Consider the following 23454-nt stretch of genomic DNA (forward strand, 5'->3'; position numbering starts at 1 on the left):
TATTCATAAGAAAAATAAAGGGAAGATAAAAATAAATAAATTCTGTGGACTATTTGACAATTACTGAAAGAACTGTTGCTTGATCTTGAAACAGATAATTGCCAGTTTGATACAGTCTTTGCTTAGCAGTTTCACTTCTAGTTAATAGAAACTGGTTAAATTGAATTATGTTAAGAATTAGGAATATAGAATTAGGAATTGTATGTATGTATGTATGTATGTATGTATGTATGTATGTATGTATGTATGTATATATGTATGTATAGATATAGATATATATCTTTTCCAGTTCTTCTCACTGAACTAGTTTAAAGTCAAACTAAACTGCATTTCATACTATTGTGCCTGGGATCTCTACTATTTTGTTTTCTAATGCCAATATGTAAAGTATACCTTTTCCACATCACATAAAATGTGAAGGGGCATCCCTTGACATTATGTTCAAATGTATCAACTGTGTACCAAAACAAAAATCAAGGAGATAAAGTGTGGATTGATCATGACATTCTTGAGAGCAGTTAATGAAGAAGGGTTTGCTTGCAGATGGCTGAAAGGATTTTTGTTTTCCAAATAGCGACTCAGTGATGTAATGTAAGATTATATGTATGATCTGTATGATCTTATATGTTCAGATTGATATAGATTTAATAAGTTCAACGGAAATGGCCCATTTTCCTAATGTTCATATAATTGCAAGATTGCTTTTCCCATAGTGCATTCAAACTACCTACAATCCTAGTCAATTTCCCCATTACCTATAAGCCTAGACAGTTTTCCCTGCTGGCTGTGGATAATGGTTATTATAGCCTAGCACAAAAAATACAAAAGGTTGAGGATTGTGGGGATTAAATCTATCACTTGTAAAAGCCTTCCAGAACTGAATTTTATATTTCAGCAGCTCTCAGCCAAATGAATCCAGTGTAATGGTTATTTTTGAGATACAGCTGAAAGAGAATGTAGCTCTTTACTTTGGATGTCAGACTGACCTAGGCATGTAGAAGTTCATAATACAATACATGTTGTATGGAGTGGAAATCAAAACAGACTCATTCTATAGAGATTCGACTTATTATTCTAAACCATGATTGCTAGCCATAATTTATTCAATAAACACTAAAAGATTATTTGGTTTTGCTCCAAACCAAGAATAAAAGGGACTTCTTCTGATGTTAAGAAAGAAAATAAGTAACCAGGGGAACAATTTTAAATATTGGTTGCCTGCAATTTACACATATTTAATTTCACTTTATTGTATATTAGTATGATGAGTCAGACAAAGCAATGACAAAATAAAAATTACAGAACCAGTTCAGAATTCTAGAGGTCTATTTAGCCTACCATTCTGGCTGCAATTGCATTGTGACAAGTGGCTTATGAAAATAGGTCAATAGAGAAATACTATCAGATCATAATTGATGGTTATGTCCCTCATTTCTTAGTGATATGTCAGATATAGAGAAGGATTTCTTGAGAAATGAAGGGTTTTATTTACTCTAATGGACATTTTGTCCACGAATATAATTGTCTCAGTTTTCCAATATCTATCTGTTCTATCTCCAGAGACACATACATAGAGTACCTGTTTGCAATTCTTTAGTCATTCTGCAGTCATTGACCTCCCACCAAAAGCTGTAGACAAAAGAGATGAAGAAGATTGTTGTCAGATCTGAAATAGATATACCATCCCCTTTTTCTGCCTTTCTGAATTTCTCTCTTAAATTTGCTGAGATCATGGTAGTACAGGGTGCTATGAAAATTGTATCTGTAAAAGCATTATGATAGCTCATTCAAACATGGAAGTGAAAAGTTGATAGTGTTGTCCAGAGATATTAGCATGTTCTGAATGAATTTGTTGACCTAATATAAATGTACAAATAGACCTTGATGAAACAAATGGGTTTAATTAAGAACAAATTTTCTGAACTCAAGAGGGTGAAGAAAAGTGGGAAAGAACAAAAACACACACTCTAAAATCATGCCAGTCCTTGAGAAGAAGAAACAGCCCTTTTGACTTTCTTGTAATCGGTGTTCTTGTAACTGCAGTTCCGTTTCTTGTCAATTATGCTTTTTCATCGCTTGGCAGTAGAATGTATTATTATTTTTTTAGGTGCCAATTTCTTTCATGTTGGTCTTTTGAACTTCTTGAACTAGTCACTTCGTTCCCAAACCTTACCACAAAGAGGCGGAGAGAATTATTAGTTTTAATCATGTTCTCCTCATTCATTGTCTTTTTCTTCCTTTCATTTCTCTTTTTGGAAAATAAAAATGCAAAGTTTGGAGGGAAGGAGGGGCTCTTACTGAGCATAATGTAGATGAACTGGTGATTCTGCAATTGCCAGCTTGAAACAAACACATCCGTTCTGGTTCTTTACATGTGAGTGGAAATAGTAAATTTCCATTTAGTTTTATTTAGGCTATTTTTAATAAGATTACTATTCTAAAACTGCATAGAATGTCAAATTATCATTAAATCGCACAAATAAACTATGTGACACTGTAAGTAAAAGTAAATTCTATTGATCACACTCAACTTATTTTCAAATAAGTGAGCATAAGAATGCTTTTAAAATATTTTTAATCAGAGAAGGTTGTACTTGAAAGGAAAAAAGAGGAACAAAGTCAGTGAATGAAAACGTCATCAGTGATTTGAAATACTTTTCAAAACCTAAGTTCTTTTTGACAGCAGCATCTGTGCAAGAGGAAACTGGAGAGACCCCAAATATATTGCACCCCATTATTTGGGTGGTAGCACATGGAAAGATATTCCTTTGTCATATGTAAAGGAGATCTATGTAGTAGCACTGAATTTTTTACTGTTAGAAATCCAGATAAAGCTCCCATTTTTGCTAATTGAAGCACAAGAAGTAATAATTTATATATTGGATCTTGTACTGCATGTTTTCTTTGTAACTTGATGAAATCATTTTTATAAAGGGAAGATAAGCCTTATGGCATAGTCAAGTTGTTAGCTTTTAAATATAATTTAAATTTAAATATAATTTTTCTCAGATTTTTCAGAAATAACTATTCAAAAGGTTACTGCAGATCATTATTATTCCCATTTGATATATCAAGACTGAGTGAGTGGTGGCAAAAGTAGTCAAGACTTTTCAACAAAATTGAGAAAAAAGGGATTACAACATTGAATTAGTTTTAAATCTGTATTTGCCAAAGTCTATAGCAAAAAACCCAAAATATTTAACAGATTCCATAAATTAAACATGTAAAATGGTGCAGGATGGAAGAGAAGGTCAAAGCTGTGGTAAAACTTCGGCTGATCTAGAAAAAATTCTGAGCAACTTCAGAACGGGTTAATACTTGGAACGGCAGCGTCAGAAAAAAAATCAGACATTCAGGCTGAATTAGAAAATTGAAAATCCATCTTACAAGAAGGCAGCAGCAAATAAATTTTATGGTCTTGCTATAAAAATTAGATGTGCACAATAGATGTATCCATGGTCATTAAGAACCAAGCTTAACTTCAAGTAGTCTTTACAGTGAAAAGGCTGCAATTCTAGAAATCTTGGATCGGTGATAACTTAAAAGACCTTAATCTATACCTGTTCTTAATATGGTTCTTGGCACAATTTGGCATGTATTGGTGCCTGTGGCAGCAGGTTTCATCTTCAACAGCTGAGTGTGGCATAAGAATCTACATATTTAATTTATGTTGGATATTGGACATTATACTGAAATGGCAATAATTTAAGAAAAGCAATCATAGAAATACAAGTAAAATAGCTCATATGTAGCTTTTGAAACCCTTTTCAAATTGTAGAAAATGGCAAATTCCAAAGTATAAAGCTTAATAACTAAAAGCATAAGAAATACGTTGGTGGAATACCAGAAATGTAAGACAGAATTTGATATTCATTAGAACTGAAGCTATAATTTAATTGAAGACTTCCAATGCCAATCTAACTAAAAATTCACTGTAATGCTTGGCAACACTGCTGTAAGAAATTGATATGGTAAAGCAGTAGGACTATCTTTATGAATAAAACCCAATCATGCATGTAAAAGCTCTCTTTTAGAACTGTAGCAATGTTAAACTGCTATAGAAATTGGATTTTATATCTATATTTATTTATTTATTATATAATCTTAGGATAAATAGGAAACATTAAAACAAACTCTTACAATTAAAAAAAATGAAACCTAGTTTTCCTCTGTTGTTTAATTAAATAGTCTTGCATATTTAAAAACAAAAGTATTGTAAGATCATCTCTTGAAAGGTCCATTAATTTGGATGATATACAAAACAGTTTAGCCCATTATCAAGCAATGCAGAAATTACATTTTTCCTCTTTTGGGAGTGGAGGGTGCAGGCATGGTATAAGTTTGATAAATATTTTATTTTAATTTATGTTTAATATATTTTAAGTCATTCCGTAAAGGTGGCTGCACTAAAACATCGAGTAGAAATAAAAGTAATAACATTTTCAGGATGCAATTGCACATAACTAAACTTCTGGAAATTACACTCAGGCATTCTATAAATGGTTGCAGATATCCACTAAATAACTACTCTTTAGTGGTCATCTGGATATTTGCAGCCCAAATACTGAATGCCTATGCAGCCCAATACATTTGAAGAACACCAGATTTGGAAGGTTGGTTTGATACCTGAAAGTCCAAATGACATTTTTTTTCCACCACCTCCTCTTCCTCCTCCCTCCATTCACTGTAGGACATGATAGTCAGGGAAAATATCTGCAAAATTTCTTTTCAATAAATGGAGACTGCACAAAAACATTGTTCATTTTTATGGGGGTTTTGTCAAAAAATTTCCTGGGGGTTTGTAATTCGCAGAAGTGCAATAAAAAAAGACTTGACTCATAAATACTTCCTCTTTCATTTTCTCTTGGGCTTTGGGCTCTTAAGTCCAAGGAAAGTAAGAATCCATTGGTTCTTATCATCTGGGGGAGTTTTCATTTTGCACTCAGTTGCAATTCTGTCTTGATGCAGAGATGGCAAATTCAAGGAACTATAAGAAAAAAATCTTTTAATTTATCATTAACTAGCGTAATTAACAACTTCTGAAAAACTGCAGTTTGCTCACATACTGTATATACTCGAGTATAAGCCTAGTTTTTCAGCCCACTTTTTGGGCTGAAAAAAGCCGCCTCGGCTTATACTCGAGTCAGTGAAAAATTTGCCCGAAATGGAGGAGAAAAAGGGGCGGGGCCATGCCGCTGGGTGACACTCGTGAATGGCCCAGTGCCCCTGTGAGTTTCCCCTCCCTCTGTGTCAGTTTGCCGCGCAGCGCGCACCGCACCATCCCCCCTCCTCACGTTCTAATGTAATGCACGGCTGTCTTACGATTCCCCTTCCTCCCCCTCCTGCCGCTCTGCAACGATGTCCCACCTCCTCCTTGTTATGGCAAGCAGCCACATAGCGATGTCCCACCTCCTCTGGTACAGTGATCCAATGATAGGAATCACTGTGCCGTGTGTCATAGGAGGCGGGACATCGCTCCCGCGGCTGCACGGGACATCATCATCACAGCGGGACATCAGCATCATGAGGTGAGTGAAGTATTTCATTGAATACACCGCTAGTTTACTGTTTTTCTTTGAAATAAATATTCAAAAACATTATTGGTATCTATTTTTATTTTTGAAATTTACCGGTAGCTGCTGCATTTCCCACCCTAGGCTTATACTCGAGTCAATAACTTTTCCAGTTTTTTGTGGTAAAATTAGGTGCCTCGGCTTATATTCGGGTCGGCCTATACTCGAGTATATACGGGTAAGTTCTAAAAGATATGTCAAATCCTGAATTCAGTTTCCACAGTGTGCAAGGAGAATTTTGCAAGGTACTTGCAAATCAAATAAAATTCCAAGATAACTTCCTATTTTGAGGAAAACTGGTTTTTTAGAGGTGGCACAGGAGATAGGATTTACAGTGTTTCTAGCATTTGCCCTTTGAATTGTGCTCTGTAAATTATAGCATATCTGCAGAAATATTTTTTCTACCTTTCTTCAGTCATGGTAGAGATTGGTGAACTCAAGTTATTACTTCGCTGAACAAAACTAATAAAAAATAATTTTAAAGATTAGTAAAATATTTTCTAAATGCATAAAGTGTTTTTCATCATGAAATGTTGCTGCTTGGCATATAATATCATAGATACAGCAAAGAAATAATGGTAAACTGCTTCCAATAGAGTATATATGTCATAAAAAAATTGTGTTCCAATGTATCAAGCTTATAGTGCCATGATATATGTCTATTGATTGTAATGGTATATGTGTGTTGCTTGTAACACACGATTGTATCTCCCTGGGATTTTTTTTTTCACCAAAACCTGTTTTCATTTTGCAATTCTCTTTTTCTGTTATGAGTCCATCAACATAAGCGTACTCCTTTGAAAAGAAAACTGCAGTAGCAATATTACTTGGATGGGTATTTCTTTCTGCCCTGTTTTCTATGCCATTTCAATATAAAGTTTTGGTTTCATTCCAAAAGTACAGTGACTTACTACTCTGCTTGGATTTTAAAAACAAATTTTTGGGTTCATAGTACCGAACTATGTCCAAGGATAGCATCAGGAAAGCAGCTTGACTCAGTCAAGGAAAACCGAGCCCATAACATAAGCAGAGAATTTGTAGTAATCTTTCTAAAGCAACATCTGACATCCGGGATTATACAGAGAATCTTTATTCTGATCACATTTTATATCGACTTTGCTGTTTTTGTTACATAAAACCAATATGAGCACTTAAGAACTTTTTCCCCATAAGTTTTCCAATATATTTGTCCAATAAAAGGTGTAGGGTTACTATAAATATTTACATTGTGAGATAGTGTTTATTTGAAATACATACTTTTAGTTGAATATTGAAACATTTAAATTGTAGTCTAAATTTAAATGTAAGAATTTTGGGGCACTTTTTAAAAAATTGCCAATTGATATAGAAATAAGATGAACCAAATTTAAGGTTGAAAACAACTGAATGTCACACATGAGTATTTCCTTGATTGTGTAATTTAGAGCACTATCGATTTAGAAGATGACAAGATATCCAAGGCTGCAAGTAAATTATGAGACAGCAGTACTTGCTCACAACACATTTTTTCTTTTTAGGGCCTGCTTTTTAAAGTGATTTGGACATCTGTTCCTGGGGTTAAGTTAAGATATTCCAGTTGGTAATCTAAGCCTTCAAATCACAGAAATTTAGATCCAGTTTTGAAGCTGATACTCTAAATTTTCTTGTACTGCTGTTCATGGTTTTTCAGGAGCACACAACACAGTTCTTAGTGGTCCACATTTCTAAAATAAGATCATATATAAGGTAATCTCAGTGGTCATTGTCCCACTGACAACCTTAGCTGGTAAATATATCACATGTGTGAAACCTTAAAAATAGCACTCAAACTATATGTGACAAATAAAGGTTTTGTGGCTCCATTCATTCTCAGCCCTTTTTAAAAGGGTGGTACTTCTGTTCTGCCTTGCTGTTTCCTCTCCCACAATACTCTGCCCATTCATCCGCCCTGAGTTGGCAGATAACGTTGTGGTTTTTTGCTCTCTTGTTTGGTTGTGTATAGGTTGGTCTTGTTTATGAGGTATACTTTTTTTCCTTCCACAGTGGCTGAGAGTTTTTCTAGCCACCTAGAAGCCACAAAGAGACCCCTGTGTTCCACTGCACAACTGGGGAGAATAGAAGAGATTTAGGAAAGAGAGATATAAAATTGGGGGGACAGGGTATCATAGATTGCTCAGTCTTTCCTCAGCCCCATAGGGACTCCAGTTGCATGCTTAGAAAATAAAAATGACAATAGGTTCATGTCCAGAAAAAAGCAAACACCAGTTTGGGCTGGAAAAAACATGTCTGTATTTCGGTGCACATATATTTATGTATGCGTGTGAGTGGCATAGACTAACCTTGTATTAAAGATGTTATTTACCCTGCCATACATAGTCTCTATGACAACCATTTGAGAAGCAGCAATAATGCCAGAGATGCCTATTGGACAGAAAATGGAGCCTGTTCCATTTCTAATGCAAAGAACGTCTGATTACTCCTATTCCCAAGCTGGTTATTTCTGACCTTTTTCTCACTTCTGGACAAAATATATTGAACTTCCTGAAGTTCTAACATATTCTGTGGGTGTGATTTTTCTCTGATTGATCTCAATTATGGTTCTTAGAACCCAGGGGAAAAAGGGGGGGGGAGGTGATATTCAATGGCATTTTCCTTTGCATTTTATTGCTACTATTAATGCTTGCCTATTTATGTATTGCTGGTAATATTGCTGGTTATATTATAAAAATGTGTTGGCCAAGGATGACTTCTCTTTGAAGGCTGTCGTATTCAAGGTCAAGAGGCAGTGAAAGTTTTGAAATGGACAGTTAAATTAGAACACCAGGCCCAAAGGACCACAGGTCAGCTAATCTTCAGGGAGGGAGCAAGATAGGCCAATGAGAAATACCATGACACAATGCTACACTGTAAACTCTTATGTGCATCTGTGTGCTGTGTTGTAATATACACACAGGTATAAAAGGAAGAGAGCTTGCATTTGTAACAATATGCTTCTTTCATTGTTTTGATGAAAATGTTGGCTTTTGTGGATGACTTAGCATAATATTTTTATTTAAATTATTTGCAATAGTGCTGTCATTAAAGTATAAATGGAATCTGTCATAAGTAAATTTTATGTGGATTGGACCCTGGTTTGTTCCAATTTATTCATTTATTTCAGGAACTCTTTCTTAAGCAAAGGGAAAATGATCTCACGAGTCTCCTGAAAATTGGGTATAAACAAATGGGGCAGCAATGGAAGACAGGTTAAATTAATTTTAATTCTTGTCTTGCAGTTACTGGTTTAAGTATTTTATGTTTTACTTTATATTTCTTTATCATATTTATTTTCCGCTATAGACCACAGAGTAAGACAATATGTATATTTTGATGAGGAGTACATTTTCTACTTCATATACATCATACACATCGAACATTTTCCATGTTTACTAAATATAAATCCATGTAAAATATTTATCCATTCATTCTATATTGCATAAACCAATGATGGTGAACCTTTTTTGGTTTCTGTGCCAAAAGCAGGGGGAGCACAGGGGGGTTGTGTGCTGGTGTGCCGCACCAATAATGCTATGCACATACACACACCCTCTTTTGCTGTGGTTTTTCCACTGTCCCCAGGCTCCAGAGGCTTTCTAAGATCCTGGGGAGGGCGAAGAACAGACCTATGGGGAACCTGGAAGTTTGGGAATGGTGACTTCCTAATTGTCCTTAGGGCTGATTTTTGACCTCCGGAGCCTTCAAGGGCAAAAAACAGCTTCAAAAGAAGGCCAAAGTCAGCTGGCCAGTGCACACATGCGTGCTGGCCAGCTGAAAGGGCAATGCCTCACGTGCCCTGAAAAGTGGCTCCATGTGCCACCTGTAGCACGAGTGCCATAGCTTCGCCATCACGGACATAAACTATACCAATCCTTAGTCTACAGTGAGTATATATAGTGAGAACCAAAAACCAGCAAAGTCCTTTTTTATGAACAAAACCTCTCATGTATATTTTCAAGAACCATGAGGAATAGAAACTTAGAAAATAATGAAATGTACATTTTTTCTGATTACATTTTGAAGTTTCATTTGTATACAAATAGAGATGCTGTCCATTGCTTGCTTGAATTTTGATCTTTATGCATATTTCCTCTTGAGATTGTTAATTCTTGAAATTAGGGTAATGAAAATAATGATGATAATGTCAATCTTTGTAGGAAATGTTCAGAGTAAATAGATGAACTAAGCACCGACAAACCATTGATCAAACATTGTTTAAAAAATAAAAAGGGCTATTTAATTAATTACTTTAACTATAGAAAGGTTCCTCCAGGGACAAGGAAGATCAGAGATGATTCCCACATAGTGGTTTTCATTTTATTTCATTCTGATACAATTAATTCTGAATAAGCCCATTTTCTGGGTTTGCTGAATAATCTCATTTTCTGGGTTTGCATATTATATTTAACCATAAACTAAGTAAACAACTGCATTAACACAATATATATAAATATATTTTGTATAAACTACAAAATGCTAAGTATAGGTAACATCAAGAAAACTTAGTGTACTATGCAAGTGTAACTGTTGGCTCTTTAAACATTTTGTGTGAACAAAGACTTTTTTATTATGGAGTGAAATATATTAATCATTGGACTTTCCTCTGTAAAGTTTTGATACGATTTAAAATTTCCAATATTTGATATGGATTCTTATTGTTCTCTAGTGAGGTTTTTTTTAAAGAATTTAGAGAATATACTATAACATTTTTTAAAAAATGAACAAGTGTATTTTGAGATATATCAGTAGCTGTGGTTTGATGATAAAGAACTAAAAGAAAAGAACTGCCTTTTGAGCTATTTTGGATTAAAATTTCAAAGAGGATGATTTTTTTTCTTAACAGGGCAATATGGTGAAGCATTACAAAAGGAAGTTAACGTGATGATCTAAAATATGTCTTTACATACAGGACAATGACATTGGTTAGCAAACAGTTCCATTAAACGAAGTTTATTTTGACATAAGCTCTCTTCACAAGAATCCAGTCCATCTACTCTCTTAACTCTATGTATTTAACATAAATCAAGGAATATTAATAAAGACCATAAGCTAAGTTTTAAAGACATTAATTGTCACATTTTTTTACAAGGGAAAGATGTTACTTGTGTTATGGCAAGTTTTTTAACTGTAGAAATGTATAAGTTTTTCTGATTTATGCTGTTTGTTTGCTTGTTTGCTTATTTATTTATTTATTGAATTTATAGTCCCCTGTTCCTATTTGCATTAACAGTCAGCATGGCTTATGATAATACAAAATATAAAATTTAGCAATAACATCACTACAAGTGAAATAAAATAATTATAAATACAGAATAAATAAAAGTTAAAACCAAATGAAAGGCAACATTTTGTTTTTGAATGGAATATGGGAGATCATACTGTAAATATTACATTAGATTATTTAAAGCAGTAATCCTCAAATCCCAGTCTGTGGATCAGTATTGGTTCCTGGCATGCCAGAAACTAATCCACGCAAACAAGCAAAGCCCCATCTTCAGGATGTAGGCAGCACATGAAACCACGCCCCTTTGGGCCACAGAAAAACCTTTCTCCATGGAATCGGTCCCTGCTGCCCAAAAGGTTGGAGGCCACTGATTAAAAGGATTAGTTTAGGTAAGCATAAAAATAGCAGTTATTAAAATGAATATATTATCCAAAATAAATTATTAATTTCAAATGGCAATCAGAATGTCAGAAAGAATGGCAATAAACTGTCAGTAAATTTATGTGAAGTGGGGCAAAATCCAGAGGTAATCAAAATATTTTATAATATTTTTAAAAGAACAAAATTAAAATTAAATTATTATAACATTATACATTTCATATTATGAAATTTAAATAAATTAAATGCAACTATTTGACCTTTCTGCGTATCTTAAATGATTGTCCCTTTCTGTCCCAATAAAATTAACAGTTATAGACCAATTTTTGTTGCAACTCTTAGAGCCTCACACAATTCTTTTAGAAACCATGTAAAGCCCCCTTCCCAGTTTTTTCATTTATCATATTTGTTTGTTCTGGATTTTCCAGAATATTGATTTATGATCAAGCTACAAAACAGATATAACAAAACAAGTTCTGCCCATCAAAACACATCTACATAAATGTGTAGTATTTTAATATCCTTTTTGTTTGTTTTCTAATTCTGGTTTTATCAAACTTGTCATATACTGATAGATCATAAGCATGTTTTTCCAGGGAGTTGAGATAGCCCCTTACACCTTCCTTAAAAAACAACAAAGTAATCTTTGCTGAGTGGAGATTGGCAGATACTGATTGGCTCAAAAAATCCGGTAAATGATATTCAAATGATATTTGATATTCAAATGATATTTGATATTCAAATGTCCAAACATTTACCAGATGTTTTCCACATACCATTTTTGGAGACATTAGCTAAATATATTGCATTTATAATTATGTTAGTACATTTCTGCATAGTTTGCTTTTTAAAATATCTTCAGAAATTATACTGAATACTTCTTAGCATCTTCTTAGCTCATCTCAAAGGCACTAGACTGAAGATAGCTACCAAAGAGAGAATGCCACAGAATGAAAATGACTGCAGATAAATTAATTAATTAATTGGTAGAGATGGCATGACAATATGTTCACCTGAGCACAGACTGTATAAGGAAAGAAGCAGCTACAATATTTAATTAAATTTGATTCTTCTCCATAATAGCATGAGGAAAAAGTGCTATTCCTTCTCGCTCCTGAAGGAATAAGCACGCTGATCAGGCCATAAATTAGTCATTTTGAAATGGTTTTTCTCCAGATGTTTAGGCTATATCTACCGGTAGGGATGCTAATTCTGGTCCATCATATTTAAGACAATCAGCTGTAGAACTGAAACCCTATAAAGTTCAGATACTTGAAATCATAAACTTTGTGTTTGCTCATTTTCTAAAAAAGAAAAGGCTAAAGTTTTCTTCTCCTTAGACTTTGAATAATAAAAATTCAAACAATCCAGCTTGCCTTGAAAGAACAATTCTGTAGATAGATGCGACAACAGAATGATTCAAATATGCACAATCACAAAATGCATACATATTTTTCTCTAATTTTTCTATTCCATTGATATGTGAATAATTTGTGAAAATGTATTACAGTAAGAGCTAGGGTACTTCAAATCACATTCCACACTTTTATAGCTTTTTCCAAACTGGGTGACCTCCATATATATAACTTACAACTGTGCAGAATTCTTTGTAATTGCATGCTGGTTGTGGAATTCTAGGACCATAAAGTTGTATTTTTGGCAGATACCAAGGTTGTGGAAAACTGCTATGGGAGAATTGTTTCTTCAAAAATTTTCTTCCATATGTGTAGTGTGGGAAGAATAATACTGGTCCAGTTTAAAGGGCTGTTGATAAGGACTATTAAGAGACCTGGTATAACATATACATGGTCTATTTTATATCAATGATTTTCTGGATTGGACCTTGAAATGCAAACTTAGTGGTTTCATTTGTTTCTAGGTAAAATTTAACTTAACCAAGCATGTAACTAAACCACATAGTTGTGCTAGTGGTTGCAGTTGAGGACACAAAACCACAATTGTTGCAGTTCCACTATCTTCATTTGGCATAAGTACTTAAGGTTTATTTTTCCTGTTCTAATCATGAGAATCAGGAACTTATTTTCTTCTTATTTGTGTACTTTAAAAATTTCATCTTTAAAAATATTAAGTGGATACAGCAGATGAATGAGCAAGAACAAAAGAGGAAGGAGAAAAAGGATCCATATTTCAGCACTTGCATTATATTGTTATTGTGCTGCCACCTTTTCTTTTAACTAGTTTTTCTGGTTCTGAAGTGTCTACACAGCACAATCAACTACAATGTCTTGGTGAAGAAAGTTGTAACCTCCTGGATTTCGTCCTGTCATTCACTTTATTAAACTATCAGTTGTTAATTAGTAGCACAAAAATTATCAGTGTTGAATCTTCTTATTTCTCTGAACCTTCTGACTTCAACAAGGAAATATAGATGCACAAAATAAACAGAATAAATTGCCATTATTAAATAAATTAAAACTCAAGCTGAAGTTAACTAGGTATTGTGCAACAGTTAACAGCCAAAACAGTTAGACTGTTAACTTCAACAGTCAAAATTGAAACAAAAAGAAATCAATAAGCATATAAAGTAGGCAAAAGGTTTGCCAGGGAATAGGAGCAAAATCACCTTCTAGCCTCAGCATCTCTTATTGCCTAAATATGGGGTGTACCATGAGCTGATTTTCCTGGAAAAATCAGGTAGGTTGAGTAACTTTGTTGGTGAAGAGCTGTGCAAAGTGTTCAGAGCAGCCAGAATTAGGATTAGGGACTCTCAACAAGGCTGTTGGATGACAGCCTGCCAATCAATAGATAGGGAAACATCATTGCCCTTGCCTGGCCTGATCTTGGATGAACAGGCCAGATCTGTCTGGCCATTACCAAGTCATGGGTGGAGAAAGTTTTGTCATACAAGACTCAGAATTGACCAGAAGTACCTTGAAGCCACTCTAGATGCCTGGATCCCAGGATAACTTTTCAAATTAGAGATCCCTCACCTCCCCTAGAACTTACCTAGTACCATATATTCTGCTGTGTTAGTGAGAGCCTAGTAATTACTGAGGTTGCAATAAATAGAAGAAGGGCGGTTAACAATTTTGTCCCTTGGGTGGACCTGATAAAAAAACCATTCTCCAAAACTATTGTTTCTTAGCCTTCCAAAGCTGGGATGAAAGAATGGAAATTGTCCTCCTTTTTGCAGGGTCCGAAAGGAGCGAGACTCTTTTTCATCCTGCTAAATCTCTGATTTTCATCATACTGATATTCTCCCTCATACCAAACAAGATGATCTGGGTGTATTGGGGGGAAGTCCCCAGTTTATTATAAGTTTGGAAAGAATGAGGGCTTTCCAGTTTCTGTGCCCTCACACAAATAAATTAAAGAAAGCCCCTTTTCAGTGGTGAGTACATTGGTAGGCCCCTGATATTTTATTTGCTTAACACACATGGTGTTGTGTTAAGTGGTACTAAATTTCTAAATGGTGGTTAAGCTTAGGGTTTATAAAAGAAGAGGGGTATCAGATTTAAAATCACACTCTAATAAAAGCTATTAGAAGGACAAAGTTGGGACATGGTGCTATCTTAGAAATGGAAGTGCTATTTTTGACAGTAAGATCATTGTCAAGCCCAACTGGGAACTTTTTTTTCCTTTTTTTATCTGACACTGCTTATCATTCTATAATAGTGATAAATTATTAATGAAATATTTACAGCTGTTTAATTTCACCATTGGTATTAAACTTTCAATAAGGCTGCTGAATATTAACCTGCGTTTTATCCAAAACATTATTAGAATGTCTTACCACTAATGGCAAACCATCTAAGAATATTGTGACAATATGTAGTACCCTTTTAGTTCCTTTAGGATTAAAAAAAACTAGATAGAAAAGTGTCCCACTTCAAACTTGAACTCACTTTGATAATCAATAAGAATGTATGATCATCAAGAGCTATCCTTGTCTTTAACTCAATGCTAGGCACGTCATTTGGTCTGATAAATACTATTGTAATTGACAAGAATAGGTATTGGATACACAATATTCAATTCAATCCAGTTTATTATAGTCATAGACCAGTCAGAAGCAGATATACAATAGATTTCTTGGGAGAAGCTTGCCCATTTTTCAAAATGCTTTTCATGTACAAATTAGGTAGGACAAAGACATGAGGAATTATGAAACTTTTGCTTTAATTATCCTTGCTAAAGTTATACCTCTGAAGTGAAATTTCAGCCTTTCCCTCTCTAGCATTAAGTATATAGACCAGGTATGAGAATTTTCCCTACTGCTGAGATTCATTTTAAAAGTCCTAAAATAATATTGAGACCCCAGAACCAACTTCACAATAGCCTTTCCCAAGTTGATTCCTTCAGTTGTATTTTTAGATTTACTACTCCCCCTAGTGACCCACAATTCTGGAAGTTGCAATTCTGTTTTATCTGGATTTGGATTATCCCTGGCGTCATTCTCAACAGTTGCATACACCTGCAAAATAAAATCCAAGACATATTTTTATATTCTTTATTTGAGGACTATAAATGACAAACTTGGGCTACTGTTCTATTTCATTGAGATTCCCTAGGACTCCGAAGAAAGGAGAGATGTAAGGTGACATTTAAGCCAATTAAATCCACTGCTCCATGCTAACTCCCCCTTCACCTACGTGTCCTCCTTTATTTGATGTTGGAGACACAATTGGGAGTAATCACTGCAGTCACTCTCTACTGTGAAGCATTCCTGACAAGTTACAAAGGGAATTCACAAACTCATATCAGGTTTTCCTGATAGGTCATTTTATTTCATCTCTTATCTCTTTCCTAAGAGATATTGTCAGGGAAGGGGTTTTTCCTTACAGAGGGCATATGAAATTAGGCAGAGTGCCACAATACAACCATAAACTTGCCAATTGCTTAATTTTTCATTACTGAAATGTTACTAAGCTGGTTTCTATATTAGCACATTAGAGCAATTGATTTTGTGATGCAAGGGTGTTCTTGTAAGGCATCCTTGGAAAATCCCATCTATTGACATCAGAGGTGGGTTTCATATAATTTTACCACCAGTTTGCCGCACACTGAAACTGTGAGAGCATGTGCACACACTTCGTGAGAGCATGCACCTTCTGTTCCAGTGTGCGGCTTGCATGCATAGAGCCAGGGCAGGGGCGGCCACCTACAGGTCGTCATTACCGGTTCACCCAAACCCACTGAATACCACCAATGATTGACGTTCCCCAGGACTCTCTAATTTATTTATTTATAATGATCTGATAATGCTGTTGACGTATGTCACATATAAGCGCTGAAATCATCATCCATTGCTGCTCAGAGCATTGCTGGTGCTGCTATTGCTACTACCACTAGATATAAACCCCTGAAATTCAAGGACCTTTGAACTTAAAACTTAAACTTATTATCTGCATTTTATCTAGGGTATGGCAAAAATCTAACTAATTATGTATCCACAACTGTTTTGGCGCAGAAATATTTTAGAGATCCACTTGCACAGAATCCCTTGTGAAGGAATGAAGAAATTTCCACTGCCTAAAGTATGAAGTATCCCAAGATCAGATGCTATCTGAATGGTTGATCAACTTTTTTTCCTTAGCTGTACAATGGAAGGATGAGATAGTGCCAAGAGTATTTGTCTGTGGCTCAGGGTTTAGTTTACTAACCTACTGAAAAAAAGATAGTTTGCTCATGATACGTGAGACTGGAGTCTTCAGAAATCAGCTTCAAAGGAAGATGTTACAGCTTTTTCTACCAACAGTGGCCCAGAAAAGTTGCAGTAAAAGGAAAAGAACAGCTGGGAGAAATTGCTTTCTGTGTTCAAAATATCCTTCATTTACATATTTTCTGGCTTTGCCTATTTTTGTCTTTTGTTAGAGTAAACTTAGCCCTGGCCTACACAGAACTCACCGAAGAGCTATGCCGCCTAAGAAACCTAACTTCTCTTCAAAGTCAGATTCTCCGGACTCTTATGCAGGAACAGGTCATGAATGGTGAGTGGAATTGGGGCATAAAGGAATGACTGTATAGTTGGCCTGCAGCAAGCAAGGCTTAAATTATAGTCATGGAAGGTTGATGTCAAGTGTTTGCTGTTTTTTTTTCTTCATCTTCTTCCTCCTCCTCCTCTTCTTGCAGCAATCAAAAGTTACATATCAGACAGACCAATGGGAAAAAATTGATCAACAATCAATAAATAACACACATTTATTAAAAAGGGAAAGCAACAATGATTAGACTTGAATCAGCTGTTAATTTGTTTTCATTACAGAGTCACTGAATTTAGCTGCTATATTGTATCAGTAATAGAAAGTTTCATATTTAAGAGAAATAAATTCACTTAAATTGTTCTTAGTTATTGATAATACATGGTGAAGATATAAGTATTCTGACTATCTTTATAACAACACATGATGAACTATTTCTATATACCCACAAAACATGGGTACGTAGCTAGTGTGATTTTAGAAGACCTACCTTGTGAAAGTGCAAAGAAAAAGGCATTAAATGTTGCAGAGACAGGTGGTACTTCACCCTTCCCACTTGCTTTGATAAATATGATGATTCTAATTTCAATCACGATCAAGAAAGTTTACAATTCTTTTAGCTTTGCTATAAACTTTTTAAATAAAACATATTTTCTATTAAGAATCAGATAGAACCAACTAGTATGTAATGAGTGAATAGCACCAAAGCTTTGACTCGTACTGATCATGTGAGCTTTCAAAATTGTCTAGGGATCTTTTGGAAGTTGGTCAGTCATTGCTGTGGATATCTTACCTATCCTCAAAGCATCTATTCTTCTGTCCCTTGTTCCAGGTGAGCGGCATTCTCCCCATTCCCAGCGCCATTCTCCTGCCCAGCAACGTGGTTCTCCAGCTCCTCAATGTACGTCTCCAGCTCAACAAGGGAGGCCTTCTGCTCCTCCTAGCCAATCTCCAGCCCTACAAAGGCGTTCCCCAGGCCCACCTGGTCAATCCCCTGCACATCAACGTCGTTCCCCAGCCCCCCCTCCTTGCCAGTCTCCTGTTAGCCAGCGGCGTTCACCAGCTCCACCTCCCAACCAGTCTCCTGCCCAGCAGCGCTGCTCACCAGTCCAAAATTGTTCATCACCTGCCATGACTTCACAACATAGATCTCCAGGGGCTGACAGAAACATTATGGATCTGGGATATTCTAAGCCCTCCAGTCACCATATCAAAGCAAGCTTCCAAGGTCGTCGAAGCTACTCGGAGGTGAGCGACGCTGCTCTGTATCAACAGAACCGTTCTCTCTGGCTGCAGCCAGAAATATCCACCTTACCAAAGCATCGTCCCTACTGCGAGGTTTATGCCAGAGACAACTTCGAAGAGCACTTGCGCTTTGAGAAGCAGTCCTCGGATGAAGACGACTGGGCCCTCCCAAGCCCCCCCAGCCCTGAAGTAGGGGGTATCCGCTGCGCCTCCTTCTGTGCAGGGTTCCCCATTCCCGACACCTCCATGCACCGGATTGATGCATCGTACTCCAGGGCTGAGCATGCTCAGTCCTGGCCCTCAATCAATGTAAGCAACATGCAATACCATGTGTATTCTATACCTTTTCCCCACCCCAGTTTGAACTCAGTTCAGAATCAGTTAACTAAATGATCTTTCATTGCCCAATTTATTTTACTTATAAAGATTTTCTAAGGGTGCAAAGTGTTTATGGTATATATTTTAATATTACAGACCAAACACTTAATCTTTTGGGTGGGAAACAAAATTTGTGAGATCCAATCTTCCCAAGATAGGGTAACCATCTTTTAATTACACATTGACAAGGTCTTGGTGACACAATTATCCTAATATATCAGGCTCCCCCTCTTATGAGTATAGCTTCAAGGACCCCTAAACATAGTATATAGGTAGGAATTCACATTAATGCCTGAATTCAAGTTGATGCCCATTTTGGAAAATATGCAATGATCAATAGTATGAATCAAATAGATTATTTAACTTCAGAATTTTAAAATCTGTTCAAATCACACCTAATCTTAGCAATTAACATCCAACCCAAGTAGTTCCTCATAATGTTCTAGAAGATGCTTGACCTTTCACAAATTTGCAACATTTTCCCCACATCTGATCAGAGTTTGCACTCTAAAGTTGTCCAATTATTTCCAACAAGGATGGAAATGATATTTTGGTATCATGTTTGTAGGCATGCTCATGGTAGTTTAATTATTTTCCCATGTTCAATATTTATCTTGATTAACATTATTTCATTTTACTGCTTATTTTGAATTGCATTCTCATGCTGGCTTGTACAATAAAGACCATACAAAAACATGTTTATAGTCCTATATAATATAGAATTAACTAGAACAACGGCAGTAGAAGATAATTTAACTGTGCCCCCAAAATGCTAATGACCACTTAAAACTATAAAATGTATCTCAGTTAAAAGAAAGCTTTCAGGTAAGGGACCTCATGTACCTTGTACAGAAGGCTTTTTCTAAGAATGGGGATCATTTTAACAAGTTTAAAAATAAAATAAAACAGGTTACGTATCAAGGCTGTTAAGGGAGGGAGCCTGAAGTATCTTCTACAGCAGCAGCCCCCAACTTTTCTGGTTCTGCGGGTGGCAGGGGTGCTGGTGGGGCAGGGGATGGTTTTTGTGGGGCCTGATACCCAACAGGCAGTGGCCCGATATCAGGACTGGGGAAGTTGGGGATCGTATTATGCAGAATGCCTTTGATAAGAAAAGGGAATCAAGATTTTTTACAATTAGCAATTGTCTGAGAAAAATAGGACTCTTTGGCTTTGATCCCTATCCTGAAGACTTCCACTTCTTTTGGGAGTACAGCACTTGGATCAGCCCCCAGGGTGGTTTGGATTCAGGAAATTGTACCCATCTGGATGGCATCAGTTGCAGAAGACTGGTTTAGCTACTTTTGAGCATTGTTCTTAAATACATATGATAGTTTGCATATATATCTTTCAAGATTTACGCCCCCCTCCCAAAAATAAAGAGAGGCAAGCTAAGTAATCTTACAGATAAATTGTAATTTGTATAGATAAATATTTCATGAAGTTAAGAATAATATTACATTGATGAATGAAATGGAAATAACTTTAGTGACACCAGTACTGTCAGATTTCAGCAGAACACTACATGCTATAAAGTGACAGGGAAGATCTAAAACTTCAAATAATTGTTACATTTGGTCGTATATAAAAATCAACAAATCTGCATAAGGATCTTAAAAAGTATAGTTCACAGAATGTGTATACCCTCTGGAGTTTTCCATATCTAGCTATATGCTTTCCCTATGACTGGTCACTTTTCCATAACAGGAACCTCTCAATTTAACCACAAATTTATTTAAATATGATTATGTTTTACCTTTTAACTTCAATTGTTACCAGCTAAATATAAGTTCACTTTTATGATACCTTTTTCTACTTTGCATTCTTTCCCTGTGTCCCTTAGTTGCTGATGGAAACAGTAGACTCTGACATCCGAAGCTGCCCTCTCTGCCAGGTGGCCTTTCCCATCGGTTATCCAGATGATGCTTTGATAAAACACATTGATTCACACCTGGAGAACAGTAAGATCTGAGGTCTGTTCCACCGTCTTTCCTCTTCTGGCTTCCTTAAAGAGATTGCCCACCTCATACCCACCCCACCTTTCCTGGATGCTGCATGAAAAGTGGAGGCACCACAAGGGGCTCTTTTCTCTCTAAAATACCTCCAAGTTTCCATTAGACTGAAGCGTGAATATTTTTGCCTCTCCCTTGTCTTCTTCTTTGCCTTGGTTTTTAAAGTGGGTTGCCTCTCCTTACTGCTCTTTATGGGCAGTACCTGCAATATTTCTCCAGTGCTTCAACCAGCCACAAAGGTGGGGAAAGGAATGATAAATATGCTGGAGTTAGGCTTAGCAGGGCACAGTCACCTTCACCGCCTGATTGCTCAGTACTGAGGTTGCTTCTGGTGATGGTGAGACTCTTATTTACATGGTTCAGTTTTGATGTCTCTGAAAGATCTCAGGGTTGGATGGGTAAGAAAATAACCCAGGTTTGCGTGTTTTGGGGTGGGATAGGAGAACAGGTTAATGAACTCCAACCCACTGAGGGCACAACAAATCACAAAGTTTTTGTTTGTGCCTGTTTTACACAGGGATATCCAAGTGGGTCAGATTTCTCTGCCTCTTATGCTACTACAAAGGGTATTTGGGGGTTGGTCGTTTAACAGATGTAAAAAGCCTTGGCCTCCAATTGCTGGTACAAGTGTCTTTGTGTTGGTCTTTTACATTAAAAGTCCACTTTTAGCAATGCTGCTGAGAAATAGAGCCAACTTCCAAAAGTGTAGCATGGACGTTCTTATGTTATTGCACTGAATAATAAGCTTTTTTTCCCACAAAAGAAGCTCCTCTTTTTGTCTGTGTTGGCTTCTTGTGAGTTGTTCTGGAGGACTTGTAAACTGCACACTTAGGTAGAAGCCGAGAAAGCATTCCCATACTTTGGCGACTGTTTTACACACTTTTCACCACTTCGCATCTTGCTTTAGATAGCTCTTATATAATAACTGTAGCTGCACATTTTGCCTCATTATTCTCTTGCAATGGCAGCATGTTGACATTATTGGGGTAACAGTGTAAATGTAAACATATTTCCATATTTGACACCACTGTATTTCTTTCATTCTCTCTCTCTCTCTTTCTCTCTCTCTCCCTCCCTCTTTCTCTCTTCTTACTCTCTCTTTCTCTCTTCTTACTGAAACTATATTTTATTATACTGCTCTAAGATAAGGGTCATGTACAGATGTATGGTACCTTTGTGTTCTAGGGATGGTCTTCTTGGAACAACCTATCTGTACATCAGGATTTATTTTTCAAAAAACAAGTGGAGAGGGGGAAAAGGGTTGCATGGATTTTCTTCTTCTTGAGGCAACTGTCTTCCTATCTCCAGGTTCTATTAACAAATGTATGTGTTAAGATCTACAGCCTGCCTTATCCCAAGGTCTCGGACTGCCAATGGGCAATAGGCATGAGTCCTTGGGGCTTATAATCTATTTTTTTCCTGCAAACTAAGAAGAAATTTGAATTTTAGAGGTAAATAACAGAATAGAAACTTCTTTCAAATGTCATTTCTCTAGCTCCACCTTTTTGGCCACATAAAGCCAGGTGGAATCAGTGTTTCTAAGACTTAAAGCAACTTCTCCCAGGCAGATAGCTCCATCTCTGCCGAAATTTCATTCTGATGATCCTAATGCCCATGATGCTGAGAAATAACTAATCCAGTGCACCTGGGGGAGGCACTGGGTTAAAGGAGACTAACAATAATCTCAACATTTTTTCTTTTCCATCTTTGTCTGGTTAAGATCACAAATCACCACATCCCCCCACCCCCGGCCGCCCCTTGTCTTTAATCAGATTTTAACTCTGTTCTATATGTGTCAATATTATTCCCATCCTTTATTTAAATTCTCCCCCTGCAGAGGGAGAAACTAAACAGCAGGAGAATCAGGTCTTCAAACCTCCCCTGCTGTTAACCCACTGTCATACAAGAGGATGTCAGGGATTACATTAAAAAAAAATATAGCCTGCAGCAGAAAAGGTGCTGAACTCCTTTGAACTTCAGTTACCCTGCTTGCTTGGGTATTTTTAATCTAACCTGTTTTTTCAATTTCAGAGGCGATAGAAATACAACTGTGGGGTGGAACAAACCTTTCTAGCAATGGAAATAGGTGACATATTATACAAACAATCAAGTGGATTCAGCATTTATATATACATGGAGAGAAGCATCCAATACTTACATAACATTCAAATTCATTTGGTTCAAATTCCAAATTTTAGAGAAGTAATTTGGGAAGGACTTTGCATATATAAAAAGAAACCTCTTTACATTGCTATGAGCCTTTTCACATTGCCATATTGGTCCCCACAGGACTTGGAGCAGTGGTAAAATTCAAATTTTCTATGTTTTCTAAATTTTCAAGCTCTACGGGTGTGGCTTGGTGGGTGGGTGGGTCCTGTGACTGAGTGGACGTGGCCAACTTGGTGTCACTCATGGCCACTCAGTCACATGAAATCCCTCCCCAACCAAACCACGCCCACAGAACCCGCAAGATTTTTTTTTTTTTGAGTTTCTATTCTACCTATTTTCTGCCCAGGCCTGGTCTACTCTGTCAAACACCTGCCACTCTCTCTTCGCCATGTGACACATCCTTACCTTCCTCCCGTGGCTGGCTGCCAGGGAAGACAAGCCAGGATTGAGCCATCACTGCTGGGCTCCCTGCCAGCCCCCATCTTGCCTCCCTTGTCGCAAGATGCTTGCAGCCGCAGCCT

At 36.5% G+C, this 23454-nt stretch overlaps 1 protein-coding gene across 2 annotated transcripts in view; it reads left to right on the plus strand.

The window, feature by feature from the left end:
- Positions 1–21529, plus strand: part of TBKBP1 (TBK1 binding protein 1) — a 71234-nt gene extending 49705 nt beyond the window's left edge. Inside the window, exons 8-10 of one of the 2 annotated variants that reach the window (XM_014058189.2) lie at positions 17026–17141; positions 17965–18686; positions 20596–21529. In XM_014058189.2, the coding sequence (XP_013913664.1) occupies positions 17026–17141; positions 17965–18686; positions 20596–20724 (967 nt within the window). In that variant the 3' untranslated portion in view covers positions 20725–21529. The remainder of the gene's footprint in view (positions 1–17025; positions 17142–17964; positions 18687–20595) is intronic. The other variant, XM_014058196.2, reaches the window with a different exon arrangement.
- The last annotated feature ends 1925 nt before the right edge of the window (positions 21530–23454 follow it).

This window comes from Thamnophis sirtalis, unplaced genomic scaffold (assembly GCF_051295495.1).
Source record: "Thamnophis sirtalis isolate CommonGarterSnake01/CBP01778 unplaced genomic scaffold, rThaSir2_p1.2 scaffold_4, whole genome shotgun sequence".
Lineage (NCBI taxonomy): Eukaryota > Metazoa > Chordata > Lepidosauria > Squamata > Natricidae > Thamnophis > Thamnophis sirtalis.